Source organism: Ictalurus punctatus, chromosome 19 (genome assembly GCF_001660625.3).
Source record: "Ictalurus punctatus breed USDA103 chromosome 19, Coco_2.0, whole genome shotgun sequence".
Classification (NCBI taxonomy): Eukaryota; Metazoa; Chordata; class Actinopteri; order Siluriformes; family Ictaluridae; genus Ictalurus; species Ictalurus punctatus.
In genome coordinates this window covers 20,973,283-20,990,628 of record NC_030434.2, presented here as the reverse complement: position 1 = coordinate 20,990,628, position 17,346 = coordinate 20,973,283, and the positions used below count along the sequence as shown (strand labels likewise).

Here is a 17,346-nt window from a genome sequence, read left to right as displayed (position 1 = left end):
TGTTGAAGAAAGCTGTCAATACTCCTAGGACACACGCTACGCACGATGCACTGACGCACACACACACACACACACACACACACGCGCGCGCGCGCGCGCTTCTTTTCCGGCCCGATTTCGGGTCATTGGTGTGTACACGTGCAAGTGGAATCATGTCTGCATACCGCTGTCGGAGAAAACGGAGAAAATAGAAGATCCACCGAGTTTAGTTGGAAGTCTCATGGTCCACATGAAGGAGATTAAGGTAAGAAGCGGACAGAAGCGCACACTTTCACTTCACACGTTTATTTCTCCTTTCCTGTCTGAACTCCAGCCTCATTATAGGAGCGCCGTCTGTGCGCGTATGTAAACCTCCTCCATGCACCGGGCTGTCCTTATTGCTTTAATCTCTACCGTGAGCAATCAGACACTTGTAACTCAACAGGGGTCTGATCACTTTTTTTTGTATCACTGTCTCCCAGATCGGAGGATGCGCATGTGTGTTGGTGTTGCTCTTTTCCGGGCTTGTCGCCTGCTCTGGTGTGTTTGGAAGTCCTTTGACTGACGATGTGGCCACACTAGACACACTGGTGAGACGCATTGCATGCTCACATCTTTCACTGCTTGTTTTTTTTTTTTTCATGTGTATTTAGGATATACTGTCAGAAAATGGACACTAAACTGTACATCTCCTTATTGCTGGGGTGGAACCTTCCTTTATTTAGTATATCTTTTACCTGGAAAGGTGCATAAAATATACCCTTTAAAGCTTTACTCGAAGAACTGTGATTTTAAAGGTACACTATATCTACTATATTTCCTGGTGAAATATAACATATTAAAGCCACATAAGCACTAGTACAGTTTTTCTTCTTCTTTTTTCCCCTGAGAGTCTATGCAGAGTAGGACGGATATATGCGGACAGTTTTGGAATTTCTACCATATCTAAGCTTTCTTAATCATGTTAATATATGGTGTTGTGTTTATGTTTTTCTACTCACCCATGGTGGAAACAAATTTCCACTTTGAGGACAAATAAAATTATCTATCTGTCTATCTGTCTATCTGTCTGTCTATCTGTCTGTCTGTCTGTCTGTCTGTCTGTCTATTTATCTGACTGTCTGTCTGTCTGTATATCTATCTGTCTGTCTGTCTGTATATCTATCTATCTATCTATCTATCTATCTATCTATCTGTCTGTCTGTCTGTATATCTGTCTGTCTGTATATCTGTCTGTCTGTCTATCTGTCTGTCTATCTGTCTGTCTGTCTGTATATTTATCTGACTGTCTGTGTGTATATCTATCTGTCTGTCTATCTATCTATCTATCTATCTATCTATCTATCTATCTATCTATCTAACAAACAATTGATTTAACAAAAATCTGAAAGTTGTTGACTGTCTACATGTTACAAAATCATATTCCAAAGAAGCATATCTTAACCCTTTATCAAAATGGACTGAAAGCAATTTGTCATTGTTAAATGGTATGTTGCAACAACGTGTTTTTATTAGTCTAGGCTTTTACTTTCATCTCCACGTTTAAACATGTTATTTATTTGTAGTATGCTTACTCATCACATTGATTAATAACATTTACTTTGTAAACCTCACTTAGTGTGGAAACAATCGAAATCAGATTGTATTTTTTAAAACTGTACCAATGTAGCTGAGCTTCTAGATGGCCTGTGTTTACATTCCTATTTTCTAAACAGAAGTTTATTACTGAGGATTTCCCCCAAAACGTTCCCAAAAATCACTGTTGCATCGATGTCAGATTTTATATTGAAAAATGATGTAATACATGTTTTTTTAATAACAGTGCATGACATTTTCTTGATTAAGCAAAATAAACGTTTGATTTTTCAGCAAACTTTTCCATAAAAAAAAACATTTATAGTGAAGAGTGTCTTCACTTTAAAATGATCATTTTTTATTGAACATAATCCAAAGTGTTAAAGAGCTTCAGATTCATCGTTAGTCATGTTCTAACAGTAAAATTATAATATTGTATGAACACAGTGGACTAATAAAACTGATGACGTATTCAGATGTCGGCCAAACGTTTTGTAATTCATTTCTAACCTCAGTAACAACAATAACAGGGTTTCGAAAAAGCTCCAGTATTTTCCAAATTCATATCCAATCTTTTCCAAAAATTACATTACAATATAACAGATTAACTAATAAAAATAGAAGAAAACCAGCACTAAAACTTATCATTATAATTAATCTCTCACAGTAGCAACATAACACAGGATTATACAGAATAAACATCGACATCAGTATCTAAAATTATATAAACACAGAACATAAGTAAAAATCTGTTTTGGTTTTTGATCTCGCTCTCTCTCTTTCTCCTTCTTTCTCTCTATCTCTCTCTCTTTCTCACTCTCTCACTCTCTCTCTCTCTCTCTGACTCTCTCTCTCTCTCTCTCTCTTTCTCTCTCCTTCTTTCTCTCTCTCTCTCTCTCTCTCTCTCTCTCTCCTTCTTTCTCTCTATCTCTCTCTCTCTCTCTCTCTCTCTCTCTCTCTCTCTCTCTCTCTCTCTCTCTCTCTCTCTCTCTCTCTCTCTCTCTCTCTCTCTTGCCATTCTACATTGCAGTAAATATATCACAGTTAGGGTTCTGTTATAAGAGTGAATGAGTAGATTATATTAATGCTAATATTTTTGTTACTTCATTGGAAAACCCTTTTAAGGCTGTCCCAATGATCCCGAACAATATATACAGATGATTTTAGGATTTTAACTTAATGCTTATTTTGTAGCAGAAATATATCTTATGTATATTTACATCATACATATGTATATTAAATCATTCATGGCCATTTTGTAACGTTAGGAAAAAAAATAGCTATAAATCACGTCACTTTTCTGACCTCAAACGTTTTGGGATCAACTTCCTGTGTGATGATGACCATACCCCCCTTATACAGTATGATGTTACATGAATCAAATGAAGTCATGTTATTTCTATCAAGCTGTTCCAATGTAAGGGCTCAGTAACAAAGGTTATGACTTTCACTGACTTAGAGGTCCCCATACACCTGTATGCACTCTACTTCCTCTATTGTTTGTATTATTTGTAACTGAACTTTTCTATTTTTTTTTTAATGTTGTGGTTTTTAAATTCTAATAAATGTCCTGTTTTTCACAGAGAGAAAACATTCCCAAGGATTACAAAATTCGTGTTCGTTACATTTCCAAAGACGTGGTAAGTCTGACCAATACACAGGCATCTGATCGACTCAAAATGATTCAGCATGAATGAATGAAAAACATATACAGTATGATACCCACAATTTACACTCCACTCCAAACTGATTGTCAACATCATAAAAAAATAAGCAAAAAGGAATACCACATGCAAAGAGTGATACTTCGAGCGTAAACATGGTGTAAGCACACGGCAGAGAGTGTTTTTCTTCAAACAGGAAGTTCTCTTACACGTGGCACTCCCACAATAAACATAATCTGCTTTTTAAGCAAACATGATTGGCCTTATCTCTCTATAACACTTGATGACTGTAGCTTGCATAGGTCTTTGTCAAGTCCAGGTGCTGCTTTTCTTTCAGGAGGAAATTTCTTTCTCGCAACCTTTACAAAAAGCCTCTTTTATGGAGGTCGTGTCTAATCATTTTAAGGCAAGACACTACAGGTAGGAATGATTATTTTGGTCACATAAATCATTTCCCTCTTTTTTGGAGAGGCCTTCTCTTGCATTGTAGTAAAAAAAAATAAAAATGTCAATGATTTAAAAGAAGTAGGTTTGTTATAGTGGGTTTTTTTGTCCACTAGTGAAATTGAAGCCCACTACACAATGACATCATGTCATAAATCACTGAACAGCTTGTTCCTTGCTACGTACAGTGATGTATGTGTGATTATGACGTATATGTCAATTTTCTTTGTAAACCCCAGTTTCTAGTGTGGAATTATTTATTTTTTAAAACTGTACCAATGTATCTGAGTTTCTAGATGGCCTACATTTACATTCCTATGTCATAAGTAGAAGTTTATTACTGAGGATTTTCCCAAAACGTTGATTATTGTTGAATTAATGTCAGATTTTATATTGAAAAATTGACATGATACATTTTTTAACAGTGCATGACATTTTCTTGATTAAACAAAATAAACATTTGATTTTTCAGCAAACCTTTCCATAAGAACTTTTATGAATGAAGAGTGTCTTCACCTTCACTTTAAAATGATCATTTTAATTCTAAAGACTTGATTTTATTGGGCATGTAAGTTTATGAATGAAGAGCGCCTCATTTGCATAAACACATGGCAATTTTAATGGAAATTGATCAGCAGTCTGTTGGCAAAGATTAACCGTGACCCCTGCTTTTTTTAATTTGTTTAAATACCCTATTCAACTGTAGTGCCTCAACAACCTCACAAGCAATTCCAAACTGTAGTTTCACTTAACTGTGCAGGTACATTTTGTTTCCGACTCCAGAATTTTTATGAGTAATGACTGAACTTTGTGGTATTTCAACTATTTATGTGTTTCTTCTGTACATTACTAGAGCCATGCAGGTATCAACAACCATCTGTTTTGGGTTTAAATGTCTTTGGATTTTCCCATGGTAATGGATGACAAAAACGGTTTATTGCTGCTCTGACTGAAGAATGAGTCATTTCTATGTAATTGCCCACAACCCCTTAACTTCTTTCACTAGTTTGTAGATAGAAAGCTTAACTACCTGTTATTGCGTGGTTGATACTAGAGAATAATAGTGAATAATTTATATACGTGTACGGATGAATCCTGACATGACATCCCGTCGTTTGGCTTTCAGAAAATTCTGAGCATAACCGATAATTACGCTTGATATAAGTCGGAAGCTCATAAATACCATAATTCTGACATGACTTGAATGCTGTGTGTTATACCCCAAAGAAACAGGATATGACTATTGGATATTTTCCAATGATGTGGTGCTTTTAGATAGATTTGTTGGCATTTATATATTAAATGTCCTCTGAGGGTGCAAATAATTTTGCAACATTTGCAAAAGTTGTTATAGGGATGAGTTTATGATTTGGAACAACTGAATCGTTGTATGTGATGTATATTTGAGATATTTATACTACAATTGCCCATTCTGTTGGAGGGTGCCAATACTTTTGGAAGTGACTGTACTGTAAGGGCTTGTTTTAAGCATGACTCTCCTTTTCTGCTGTTTCAGGGAGGGATGTGCTGGGTTCACCTGAACCTGTATCCAGCAGAGAGCAGTTTGAAAAACTTAGCCCTGAAGTTTGGCAACGTTTCATCCAACAGAGAAAATATTACTATCTTCATCACCATGCTGCAAGGACTTCGCGTCACCATTGATAACGAGGAGTTGGTAAATTACACCGCTGTTTATGAATAATACACAAAGTCATGGTTTGTTTATATTAAATATTAAAATGCCATCTAGGGGGCACGTTAGCTTAGTGATTAGCATGTTTACCTCGCACCTCCAGGGCTGGCGGTTCGAATCGCACCTCTGCTCTGAGTTTGCATGTTCTCCCGTGCTTCGAGGGTTTCCACCTGTTACAAAAGACAAGCGTTGTAGACTGACTGGCATTTCCAAAACTGTCCGTAGTGTGAGAATGGGTGTATGAATGTGTGTGTATTACCCTGCGATGATTGGCATCCGGTGCAGGATGCCCCCGAGTTCCCTGTGATAGGCTCCCCCATGAGCCTGTGTAGGATAAGCGCTATGGAGGATAAATGGATGGAAATGTCATCTAAAAGCCACAATAGGATTACGCAAAACTCGCAGGATAGCTCCAAGTACGGTTGTGTCAATTGCGAAGTGTAAATGAAACATGCTAATGGACAGATAAAAAAATATACTTATTAAGTATTGGTAAATGGTCTGCACTTATATAGCGCTTTTATCCAAAGCGCTTTACACTGTGTCTCATTCACCCATTCACACACACACTCACACACCACTGGTAGCAGAGCTGCCATGCAAGGCGCTAACTTGCCATCGGGAGCAACTTGGGGTTCAGTGTCTTGCCCAAGGACACTTCGGCATGTGGAGTCATGTGGGCCGGGGATCGAACCGCCAACCCTGTGATTAGTGAACAACCCTGCACCTGGGTATTAATGCAAGCAGAACATTCTCTTAAACGCATAGTAATGTTCTCTTAAAGGTTTTATTGAGTGTATTCACTTCATACAGTGTGACAAGAAATAATCTTAAAAGACTGCTGAAATCGCACAGTGTATAACTGGCTTTAGATTAAACATATGATATTGTGTCTGTCCCAGGAGTCAACAATGCAGGCCTTTAAGTGTCATTATCGGAGTGCACGATGGTCCACCAGACGCTATTTCGACCACATCAAAGAGGTTCTTGTAACATTTGCCTCCACACCCCACCAGTTTTACTGTACTCCTCCTCCATGTCCCACTCCTACTGCACCTGTAGTTACATCAGGTGAGCCACGCACACACACACACAGACTCACACACTGAGATTTACAAGCCAACTTAATTGAAAACATGCCCAGTCATAAACAGTAGGTTGCGTGAAAGTGATATGATGTCACTGATAATAGGTATTTAACTTCATGCCCATACATGACCCCAGTGTGACTATACCATTGTGTTTTCGCAGATCGGCGTGTGATTGACCGAGCGGTCCCAGGTGTTCTAGCGTTACTCGTCATTCCCTGTCTTGCTGCACTTGCGCTCATTCTCAGAACAGTTAAGTCTCTCTTTCATTCTCTTTAATTAATGTAGTAGTCATATTTCATGCAAAAAAAAATTGTCTCCACATTTTTTTTTAATAGCTCAGTCTTACTGTAGCCTGTAAGCACAAAACGCATTAACTAACCAAAAACACAGGAACAGGAAATCTGAAAACAACAACTCAACCAAAATCACAACAGCAAATTCAGACACACATCAACATTACTTCAAAAAAGAAACGGTAGGTGGGTTTTGAACGGCACATGCTGGTTGCTGATTGGGTTGGGGGTTTGTGTTGGTTTTGTTGATTTGCTGTTGTGTTTTTGGTTTTGTTATCGTGTTTGTTGTTTTTCTATTGAGTTTTCGGTTTGTTTACGTGGTTTGCACATATTGGACACCGTACCGTCCATGTAAAAAAAAAAAAGAAAAACAATTTGGAAACGCACGTCATTAAATAATCATTTAATTTATAATTAAATTATGGTCTTAACACGTTTATGTTCTATGGGTGATGGGGATTTTTCTATATATGCACTCAAGATGTGGAACCTACTTCCAGCTGAAATTCGTCAAGCACAAACACTTGCAATTTTTAAATCATATTTGATTTAAAACTTATTTTTTTGAGGTTGGGTTATTGTTGATTGTGGTATTCATCGTTGATTTACTGTTTGTTTTATTCTTTGATGTATTTCTGCTATGTAAAGCGCTTTGAGAAGCTTCCTTAAAGGCACCATACAAAATAAAGTTATTATTATTATAATTATTATTATTATTATTATTATTATATTCGCAATAAACAGTTCTTCTGCCACACCACTGTCTGTTAACAGTAAGCATTGGTTGCTAAGCAACATAACGGACAAAGATTGTGGTTCTGTAGACGAACAATGGCGGTACTGTACCAGTTTTATTGTTTTAAATCCTGGTGTATTAGTACAGAATTCAGTTATTGTGATGCAGTCAGATGAGACATGTATCACGAAGTTTGCAAAGGCTTCAAATGCGGATCAACCCTTCAGAATTTATAAACATTTTATTTATTTTTTTAATTCTCCACCTTGGATGGTGTTTTCTAAAGCCTCTTTTTTTAAATGACCCAAAATGCTGCTTTCACATGAACAGGAGGCCAAAACGTAGAAAACAACAACAACAACATCGTAAACAATACCTGTGTACATGTGGAATGGGGCTTTAGATTTGTCAATCTTGTAGGTGCTTCGTCGAAAAATGTGCTGTGTGGAAAGGAGACATGAAGAGAGCGATGACGTGGCGAGACAAAGTGACCCTGACGCCAGTATAGATGCGTCACACAATGACAGTCAATCATGTTTCTTAAATAACCAATACAGGTACGAGGGCTTCATTTTAGACCACTACAATACCACGCTACAAATGTTGCTGCTTTCAGTAATGACAAACCCAGTGTTTGTTTTTGTTTTATAAACAAGAGTTGAAACAAGAAGCCTCACATTGTTCCATGTTCATTTCTCCTCAGGGTGCAGCAGGTTGAGGACACTGGCGTTTAATCCGGCGCACCTAAAGTATTCGATGGCATTCTCTGGATATATGAAGTACATAATGAAGGGCGTTGAACAGAATCCCAGGATCAACTGCTCTTACCAACCCTCTTTGTTGGCTGAAGAGTTAAACATTAAACAGTTAGCCATGCATTTGATGAATACCCAACGAATGACCTCACTTGCAAGAATCCTAACATCTTCCGCCCCCAGCATCGGACTCTCCAGCTGCCCAATAGTTAGTAAATCACTGTGCTTCTTCTGGATTGCACAAACAAGAAGGCATCCTTGAAAACAGCCTGGTGGAACGCTTTGGTGATTTAGTGGTTTGGCCGGAACAGGAAGCACAGCTCTTTTGAAGAAGTGGCCACAGCAGAGGCGTAACCGCTGCGATGCCTGCGGCAGGTCCATGTCTTTGAGGCTGACTGCTGGTGCTGCAGGCCTCATTTCAGAGGACAAATGGCTTTTTTGTGTTGTATTGCCGAGGCTTCCTCCGTGGTGCAGCGCAGCACTGTGGCAGAACAGTGGGCGTACTTGTAGTGGCGGTATGCACAGTTAGGAGCACTGGATGGCGGATGAAAGATCCATTGCAGATTGCAGTTCATTCATCGCATTTTAGGATTTCTGTGAGGACAGGGCAGAGTGCCATCAAATGTGGGCGTGAGAGGTACAACGGTGGTAACGGTTGCATTGTTTATTACAGGAGTGTGTTTGTTTGTGGGGGAAGCATGGTAAGAGGCATCACACTCATGTTATTAAAGCCAAGGTCATCTTGTACGAGGGATGTATTGTTTCTGGTGGTCATATTGAAATGCAACAATTGTATGAGCTGGCCCACTCCAAAAGTACATTCTTTTCAAATCGGAAAAAAACAAAGCCAGCCCACTCTTACCACTTAATCTGGTGCTAAAATTCCTGTGGTATGGCAGTAATCCAAACTCATCCAAATCTAGTGGCCAGAACACAACAGCTCCACGTTGATTAGACTGTATGCTTAAAGCCGGGCCACTTTTGGTCCAAAATTAAAAGAAAGGAAAAAAAAAGCAGCACAAGTATTAGTTGAATTACGGCCATTTTTGGTTCAGATTCCAGATGATGACATGAAAAAAGAAAACCTTATGGCTGCTTACCACTGGTCAACTTTTTGTCTACAATGCATTTGCCATTGCTATAACTGGTTCGTATGTGCTTAAACTTCAGCAAATCAACACAAATAGTCAAGGGCAAGTGTTGATAAAGCAGCTTATTAGTTGCACAGTAAATCACAAGCAAAATCCCCTTCACGTTGGCTTTACACTGTATGATTTTTGCTAACCCCCGATTTATTTTTTCCTGTCGCTGACAAAAATCAAACATCATAATAGAATTCTTTGGTCAGGAATTGAGCTCGTTGGTCATAGAAGATCCAGAGGCCGATTGAGTGCCATTGCGACAGTATCGGAAATTGTTTTAGTAAAATCTTAGAGTGTAAGTGCCGCTACGATATTTATGTAAAAACCACCAATATGAGGACGGCACAGGATTACGCAAAACTCACGGGACAGCAATGGCAAAATGTCAACAAAACATTTGACAACTAACCGACAGAAAATAATGTCTTTATTACCTCAAGCTCATGTCGAAGAATGTTTCTGTTTATACGAGTCCATTTTCTGCATGAGCTCAGATTGATGATGTAAGCATCGACGTGGGCTCGTACAGTAATTTCCTTTAGAAGGGATCTTCATCGTATAATCTGATTTGTACTGGGGTCATCTTATACGGTGTGACAATAATAATCTTAAAAAAAAGACCGCTGTGCTCTCACAGAGTAAAAAGTCGTAACTCTGTCACTAATAAACACACTGATCTCTACAGCAGGAGGAGAAAGAGCTGACTGTTTTCATGACAATAAGCAGAGAGTCAAAGTGCATGAGAATTGAGGCCACATGATGGATCTGAGTCACATCCCATAATTCGATTCTCACTTTGTGTGTCTGTTTCACTTGGCTTCTGAAGATGGGTTTATCCATGCAGCTGCCCTGGACTACGGCGTACAGTACGTCTGGGCTGAAGTCAATAACACAGGACTCTCTATTGAAAATTCTTCGTAGCCCAGAGTGATGAACTGTACGCTGTAGAGTTAGCGATATCAAATGTCCATCATCTTTCCAAACACTGTGCTGAGCAGTTTGGTCCCTGACTCAGTGTGAGTGCCAGTATTAGAAAGGGCCATTTTCTGCCCATTCAGGTTTAGGTGGAGGAAGTCTGAAGCGCTTTTGTCCCACAGAACTCATCAACTCCCTCTCTCTCAAATTAACAATGCGACTGCTGTCCACTATTGTCATAAAGCGTGACCTCCGGCTCGCGATATATGAGGTCAGTAATGGCAGACTGGCTATCATCAACCGCGGAGGGGCTTCAACAAAGACGTCTCTCATGCGTCCACAGACACACCGCTTTTTATGGTGTTATTAGTCATACTCCGGTCTAAGCCCACTCTCTGCACACCAACTCAGATCTGAACAGCACAACTACACAAGACACACATATAGCCTGTGCACTTACAAGCCAGACACCGCTGATCAACACCATATGATTCTAGCATCATCCAAACACTTCCTGAGTCAGACTGTAGCACCGAGTGGGGGAATAACTCCTGTGACTCACAAATGTGTCTGTTTGATGTCACAACAAGATCAAAATATCCTGTCAAAGTTGTAAGCCAGCCAAAGGGTACGTGGCATATGATGTTTTTTGGGGGTTTTTTGTGTATAATTTATTTATTGGTCACAATGACAGAAGTAAAGGTGATTCATATGACTTATATGGCTATTTTCCAACTTTAACTCCATAAACAGTATTTATTTTCTTTCCAACTTACTTGACCAGTAAAACTTGATCCTGCTGAATTTCTCATTTCACAGTATATACCTGTATAATCTACAGAGCTGGATTCATTCATCAGTAAGCTAACCAGTTTTATTTTTCAGCTGGAATTCAAAGCAACTAAAGTAATGTAAAATGGACCCAAAAGCTAGTTTGTTATCCCACTAATTCATCTTCATATGCCTTACATGTCAATAAGCAAATGCTGTTATACTGTACGTTACAGACTTTTATAAAACTCATTATACAGTATTATAAATAAAATACCAAGTTGAAAACAAAAAGGTTTTTATTTTTTTATTTATTTATATTTTTTGCATACCTAATGATCAGTCAATGAAATGAAAACTAAATTCCTGCTTCTGTGGAGAAAACTCTCCAAAGGTATGAAAAATATCAGGACCAGATGGCTTGAAGATGAGATCATAAAAACAAACGTGTTGCATCTATTATATATGAAATAAAGAATTCGATCACATAATGTATACGGTTAACCCTAGAACTATTGACACCCTCTTGAAAATGAGTAGATTTTGATATATAAAGTGAATTTAATGGACGGTGTTATCCAGTGCCACTTACAGAAATACACTGAAGATTGAAGTCTCTCTCAAATGACATGCTACATCCTGACACTAGTACTCTATAGTCTAGGAATACCATAATGCTAAAACCCTGTTACGTAGATGTTAATGTAAGAGTTTGTACAGCAAAGAAAACAATGCATGTTTTTAACCATATAATAAGTGCAATCGTATTTGGCCAAAAAGCTTGTATAGACTGAGAGCAATTGAAAGAAATCTATTATAAATGTTTATTTGAAATATTCCGTACTAATGTAAATTATGGTTAATTTAAACGAGATGTTCTTTTAAGAATTTAGCAGAAATGTGTTTTCTCCAATTGTTTGAGTGGAATTTAAAAAAAACAAACAAAAAAACAACAACTATTGTGTCATTTGTGCACTTTTAAAAGGTGCCAATAATTTTGGAGTTGACTAGTAACAATCAAAATTATTCCTGTAGTCATCATGAACGTAACTCTGATTATAATTGCCATTATAGCTCTGTCTGTGGTGCAGATCATGGTCATATTGGTAATGTTGCTCTTGATACTGGTCATATCTCGCATCAGCATGTTGTTCTTTATATATGTGATGACTGAGGTCTGGGCCATGATGTTGCTGATAAAGTTGGCTTTCATACTGATCAAAACTCTGTCCAGCATCGTTATACTCATTGTTCTGTCTCTGATCATATGTATGGTTGTTGGGCTGATGTTGAGGATCGTGATACTGGTCATAACTCGGTCCAGTATGTTCTTGATTATAAGCATCATGCAGCTGCTGGTCAGAAGACTGGTAGGACTCCAGATTATTTTGGTGAAGGTCAGAACTTGATGCCGGTATCTCTTCCGTTGCGTTGAGAAGATTTTCATGGTGAGCTTTAATCTTAGAGCCAATGTTCCGGAAGAGGAGAAATCCCAAAATAAACTGCAGGATCTGAACAAAGCAGCAACAGCAAGAGGTTTATATTGTACTGATAAGGCTAAAAAACAAAACAAAACAAAGTTTGCTACATTTTTCTAGTATATATAGATACCTCAATGATTACGAGTGCAAGGTCCATGCCTACTATCACAAATATGTTCTTTTCAAACCAATCCTTTAGTTTCTCCTCACAGCCCTATACCAGGAAACAACCACACACTTTCTAGTATCATTAATTCAATGTTATATATTTAAGGAATAAAATACTCAGGGGGATATGCTGTTATAGGAAAACCATCAACAACAAGGTAATGTGATTTGATGAGGAGTGAGCATAACATTATAATACCATTGCGTAGATATGAGTACCATTTCCAAACATCTCGTTGACCAGGATTACAGGGCAGCTCCCATTGAAGCAAGAGCAAGGGTAAATATCAGCTGTGTTCTGGACCTGAATAAATTTGTTTGTCTCCCAGTCGCTGGCGTTCTGTCTGCCACAGCATTTTACCTAGAGAAAAGCACACTCATTACAGAGCGAGTTCATAAAGATGATGGAAGCCAGCCATGCTTTTAATTACAGTTAAACTTATTTGGAGACATTTACAAACAGACTAAAATAATTATGGTTAATCATTAGGCTTCATTCAATAATGCATGCAAAGTATAATCAGTACGTACAGACTGCTGCACATTGTCCAGAAGACTCCCGGTGGTTTGTGTATCATTAACCCCATACATGCTGATGATGGCATCTACACGTCCAGTCAAAAACTTCTCAATCTGTTAAAGTGAACATTTCCAAACATGTTCAAACAGCATCGGGTCTTAGTAAATAATCGGTCTTGTAGTGTCCAGTTAGGAAGCATGATCTGAGAAATGTGCTCACACACAGCATTGGATTAAATCTGCCATAAGCCAAAAGTGTCTAATGAATAGTCCACTGGTTCTGGTGTTTAGTTTTTCCCTGACTTAGTAGGTACACTGCTAATCTCTGATAGGTCACTATTTGTTACAAGTCTAAAGTGATATGTTGAACATATACTGTATGAGTTGAATATGAGTCTGGCTAAAAACTTACTTGGTTCTTTTTCATCAGTAGTAAGAAAGAGATGAAAAGTTCACCAAAAATGATGGCAATTAAGAGGCCCATGTACTGGAAGAGATTGAAAAGAACAATATTACGTTAATGTTGACCATCCACTTAAGAACATCTGAACCCTGGCTCATTCATGCAGTTATCCAATCAGACAATCATGTGGCAGCAGTACAATGCATACAATCATGCACATATAGTACAGGTTAAAAGCTTCAGTTAATGTTCACGCCCAACATTGGGATGTGGGAATGTGATCACTGTGGCTTTAGGCATGGTTGTTGGTACCAGAGTATTTCAGATCTCCTGGGATTTTCATGCACAACACTCTCTAGAGTTTACACACAATGGTGCGAAAAACAAAAAACATCCACTGAGTGGATGGAAGCACCTTGTTGATGAAAGATGTCACTTTTTACAACTGTGGTGAACAGAAAAGCATCTCAGATCAGGGAACACATCAAAGCTTGAAGACCACATCAGGTTCTACTCCTGTCAGCCAAGAACAGGAATCTGAGGCTACAGTGAGCGCAGACTCACGGAAACTGGACAGTTGAACATTGGGAAAAGACGACAAAAGCAGTCCGTCTCTTACAAACAACCATAGTACTGTCAAAGTCACTGAAATTAAATTTTTTCCCCACATACTGATGTTTGAGGTGAACATCTCTTGACCTGTATCTGCATGATTTTATGCATTGCACTGCTGCCAGGTGATTGGATCATTTAGGGGAAACGTTTGAAGGTAAGATAAGATAAAGACAAGGGTTCAAGTAAAACATTAAGAATCTGAACTTTTTGTTGTTAGAGTGTACACAGTATGCAGTATAAACTGAACAGTGACTTGTGTATAAGTGTTGAGTGAATTATTTTTTTTATTATTGTAGTGTATATTGTTCCATTATGAAGCAACACTTACAAATGCAATGAAACATCTGTTTTCTAAGTGGACTCCAATGCAGCCCAACATAGAGACGCCCACAACCACCAGACCGATAATAAACAGCCCTCCGGCCACCACCTTGACGTCCGTCTCTAAGAGATCAGAGACCACACGCAAACTATCATTATGCGTCATCATACAATCAGCACACAGTTGGGTCTTCTCATTCAAGCTTAGACACAAACAACTTTCTCAGTCAATAATGATCAAATTACACTTCCTAGAGTTTTTCTCACGCATTAGACAAAAGAATTACCCGCTACTTCTAACTTCCGTGTCACTCGATTAAGAAAAATTAAAAAATAAAAAAAGCTTACCATTGCTTACAACAGTTATCACGTTACTTGTGTCGAATAAGATCCATACCGAAGCTCCAAAAAGGCTGATACCAAGAATCTGTAAAAGTGTTAATGTTATCATATGTAAGCTACGTATAATAGAAATGTATAGCAACCAGATATGTGTTTCCAATAGTGAAACACATATTTCACTTTAAATATATTTGTCACTTTAACTTAACTGGTATACTAACCTAGAAATATAGAAATAGAAATATCATATCTTACGATAAAAAAGGAGTTGTTCAGCATGAAAAGGAATTTTCCTATCTGCAGTTTGTCTTCAGCCTTCATGTTGTTGGAGACGAGCTGCAATAAAGGCTGGTAACTGAGATTAAAACTAAACTACCAGGAAATCAACAACAATATTCAGAGTTGTGCTATGTATAGAGAGCTGTTTACCGTAACTCGGTTTGTTTTGGAGTAAAAACAAATCTTCTTGAGTGAAAAGCTTACTTCTTCCTAACGTTCATCATTCTCCTTCTTATTATCAAGTCCTCACCTGTATGTTTGGATTGTTTTACCAGAAGCCCTTCCATACAGCCTCAGGACTGAAGTTCACTTCCTTATAACAACACCAACCATTAACCTTGGTATTCACAGTTTGTGTGAGTGTGTGTGTGTGTGTTTGTGTGTGTGTGTGTGTGTGTGTGTGTGAGACGGGGGGTGGGGGTGGGGGGGAGACGGCTTGAGTGGTGGTGGTGAAGGTTTTTAGCTCATTATGAGGGCCATAATATTCATAATACTGACCATAATAATAATAATAACAACAACAACAACAACAACAACAATAATAATAATAATAACCTCCGGGGTTGGATTAGACTTTGCCTCTTCTCCCTGTGCTTCAGGTGCTTCACAATACTCTTGCTACTCTGGTTTCCTCCCCCAGTCCAAAGACATGTGCTGTAGGCTGATTGGCATTTCCAAATTCTCCATAGTGTGTGAATGGGTGTGAATGTGTGTGATTGTACCTTGAGATAAATTGATACCCTGTCCAGGTTGTCTCCTGCCTTGTGCCCCAAATTCCCTGTGATAGGCTCCAGGCCCCCCCGAGACCCAGTGAAGGATAAGCGGTAAAGAAAATGGATGGATGGATAGATATAAAAATATATATTCACACCACCCTTTTTTCATTCATCCAGCGTTTAATCCTGTTCAGGATCACAGTGGACTCAGAACCTATCCTGGGAATACTGGGCAGGAGATGAGGATACACCCTGGATGGGACATCAGTCCTTCACAGGGCACCATTCACAGCTAGGGGCAATTTAGAGCCACCAAATCACCTACCAACATGTTTCTGGGAGGTCGGAGGAAACCAGAGAACCAGGAGAAAACCCACACAGACAGCAGGAAAGCATGCACAGTAACACCACACAGTCAGTAATGTAATCTTAGGACCTCGGAGTTGCAAGGCTGCAGTGCGACACTCTGCATCACTAAGTTGCCCTTTACATCATCCTGTCACTGATTATTTTCCTATAACAGCGCATCCTATATGTTTTAGTCTTTACTTAGCATGACGTCTCATTCCTTTTCCACATCACAGCAGTTACAAAATCTTTATTGTTTATTGTTGTCAGGATGCCATGATGATATAGCATAACGAAAGGCTTACTCACAGCAAGAAACACAGAACAATACAGTGCACACAGTACCATGGAGACACTAGTAAAATGCAAACAGTAAAAGATAAACAGTGTATTGGGCAGGAATGGGCAGTGTAATATTGATACAATACTAAATACAATACAGGGATTTCATAGAAGTAAAGTGTATATTATAGTTCACAAGGACTGTAGTTCAGACTACAGGTGTATAAGGGCTGGGATCCCACAGACAACAAAAAACTTAAAAGACATGCTCGAATGGGAGGTTTTTACTTTCATGTGGCTGCAAGCAAGTGGTCAGACAGGATTTTGTGGAGTTTTTATTTGTAATTGTTGCGACTAAAATTACTTGATTTTGCTGTGACTTTAAAAAAAAAACTGCGATACAATTTGCAGAGGTTTTTTTTGTTATTTTACGGAAAACTACTTGAATTGGCGAAATGGCAATTGCATGAAAATGTTTTGCGTGGTCTTTTGCAGTGATGTTTGTTGGTACATGAGACCTTTATGCTGTACTCATGTTCAACGCACGTGAAACGAAGGGGCTTTGACTGAATGCGTGTTGTGATGATGTCACATGACAAATCTGCGGTAATTTTTAAAGAGCGCAAGCTACTCCGACTTTTGCACGATTTTGCGTTAATTTCTGCGATCACAAAATCGTGAAATCCCAGAGGGCCTGGTCAGATATTTTCTCAAAGAAAGAGCGGTCCTTAGTAACTGCCTGGTCATAGTCACGTGATTTAAATTTCTAGTTTGTTTTATGTTTTGGAAATAGAACCAAATAAATTTGTTAGAA

The 17,346-nt window shown here is 38.5% G+C and overlaps 2 protein-coding genes and 1 long non-coding RNA gene across 6 annotated transcripts; 1 reads left to right on the top strand and 2 right to left on the bottom strand.

Moving 5' to 3' along the window:
• kitlgb (kit ligand b) lies at positions 1-11,830 on the top strand. Its single transcript, XM_017494895.3, has 8 exons — positions 1-244; positions 462-569; positions 3,138-3,194; positions 5,179-5,337; positions 6,258-6,426; positions 6,607-6,695; positions 7,896-8,032; positions 8,179-11,830. The coding sequence occupies exons 1-8, from the start codon at positions 221-223 to the stop codon at positions 8,207-8,209; spliced, it is 774 nt and encodes a 257-aa protein (XP_017350384.1). The 5' UTR covers positions 1-220; the 3' UTR covers positions 8,210-11,830.
• On the bottom strand, positions 5,213-8,243 carry LOC124629227 (uncharacterized). 2 transcript variants are annotated; one of them, XR_008398395.1, is made up of 4 exons: positions 8,153-8,243; positions 5,615-5,695; positions 5,446-5,525; positions 5,213-5,350 (listed from the first exon to the last, which is right to left on the bottom strand). It is a non-coding gene; the product is annotated as an uncharacterized LOC124629227 (long non-coding RNA). The 2 variants fall into 2 exon arrangements; XR_006984153.2 differs by lacking the exon at positions 8,153-8,243 and adding an exon at positions 7,852-7,915.
• On the bottom strand, positions 11,353-15,547 carry si:ch73-139j3.4 (tetraspanin-19). Of its 3 annotated transcripts, none has more exons than XM_017494893.3 (9): positions 15,437-15,547; positions 15,163-15,243; positions 14,914-14,992; positions 14,573-14,688; positions 13,639-13,713; positions 13,239-13,340; positions 12,907-13,068; positions 12,670-12,753; positions 11,353-12,569 (listed from the first exon to the last, which is right to left on the bottom strand). In XM_017494893.3, exons 2-9 carry the CDS (start codon positions 15,226-15,228, stop codon positions 12,066-12,068), a joined length of 1,188 nt encoding a protein of 395 aa, XP_017350382.1. In that variant the 5' UTR covers positions 15,229-15,243; positions 15,437-15,547; the 3' UTR covers positions 11,353-12,065. The 3 variants fall into 3 exon arrangements, with proteins under 3 accessions (XP_017350382.1, XP_017350380.1, XP_017350381.1); XM_017494891.2 differs by having other exon boundaries at positions 15,163-15,255; positions 15,337-15,546; XM_017494892.2 differs by having other exon boundaries at positions 15,337-15,546.
• Between the last annotated feature and the right edge of the window lie 1,799 nt (positions 15,548-17,346).

Coding starts and splice junctions, on each gene's coding strand:
- kitlgb (XM_017494895.3), top strand. CDS start 221: ATGGTCCACATGAAGGAGATTAAG. Junction 245..461: donor TCCACATGAAGGAGATTAAG/GTAAGAAGCGGA, acceptor ACTGTCTCCCAG/ATCGGAGGATGCGCATGTGT. Junction 3,195..5,178: donor GTTACATTTCCAAAGACGTG/GTAAGTCTGACC, acceptor CTGCTGTTTCAG/GGAGGGATGTGCTGGGTTCA.
- si:ch73-139j3.4 (XM_017494893.3), bottom strand. CDS start 15,228: ATGAAGGCTGAAGACAAACTGCAGATAGGAAAATTCCTTTTCATGCTG. Junction 12,754..12,906: donor GTACTCATATCTACGCAATG/GTATTATAATGT, acceptor TTCCTGGTATAG/GGCTGTGAGGAGAAACTAAA. Junction 12,570..12,669: donor TTGCACTCGTAATCATTGAG/GTATCTATATAT, acceptor TGCTTTGTTCAG/ATCCTGCAGTTTATTTTGGG.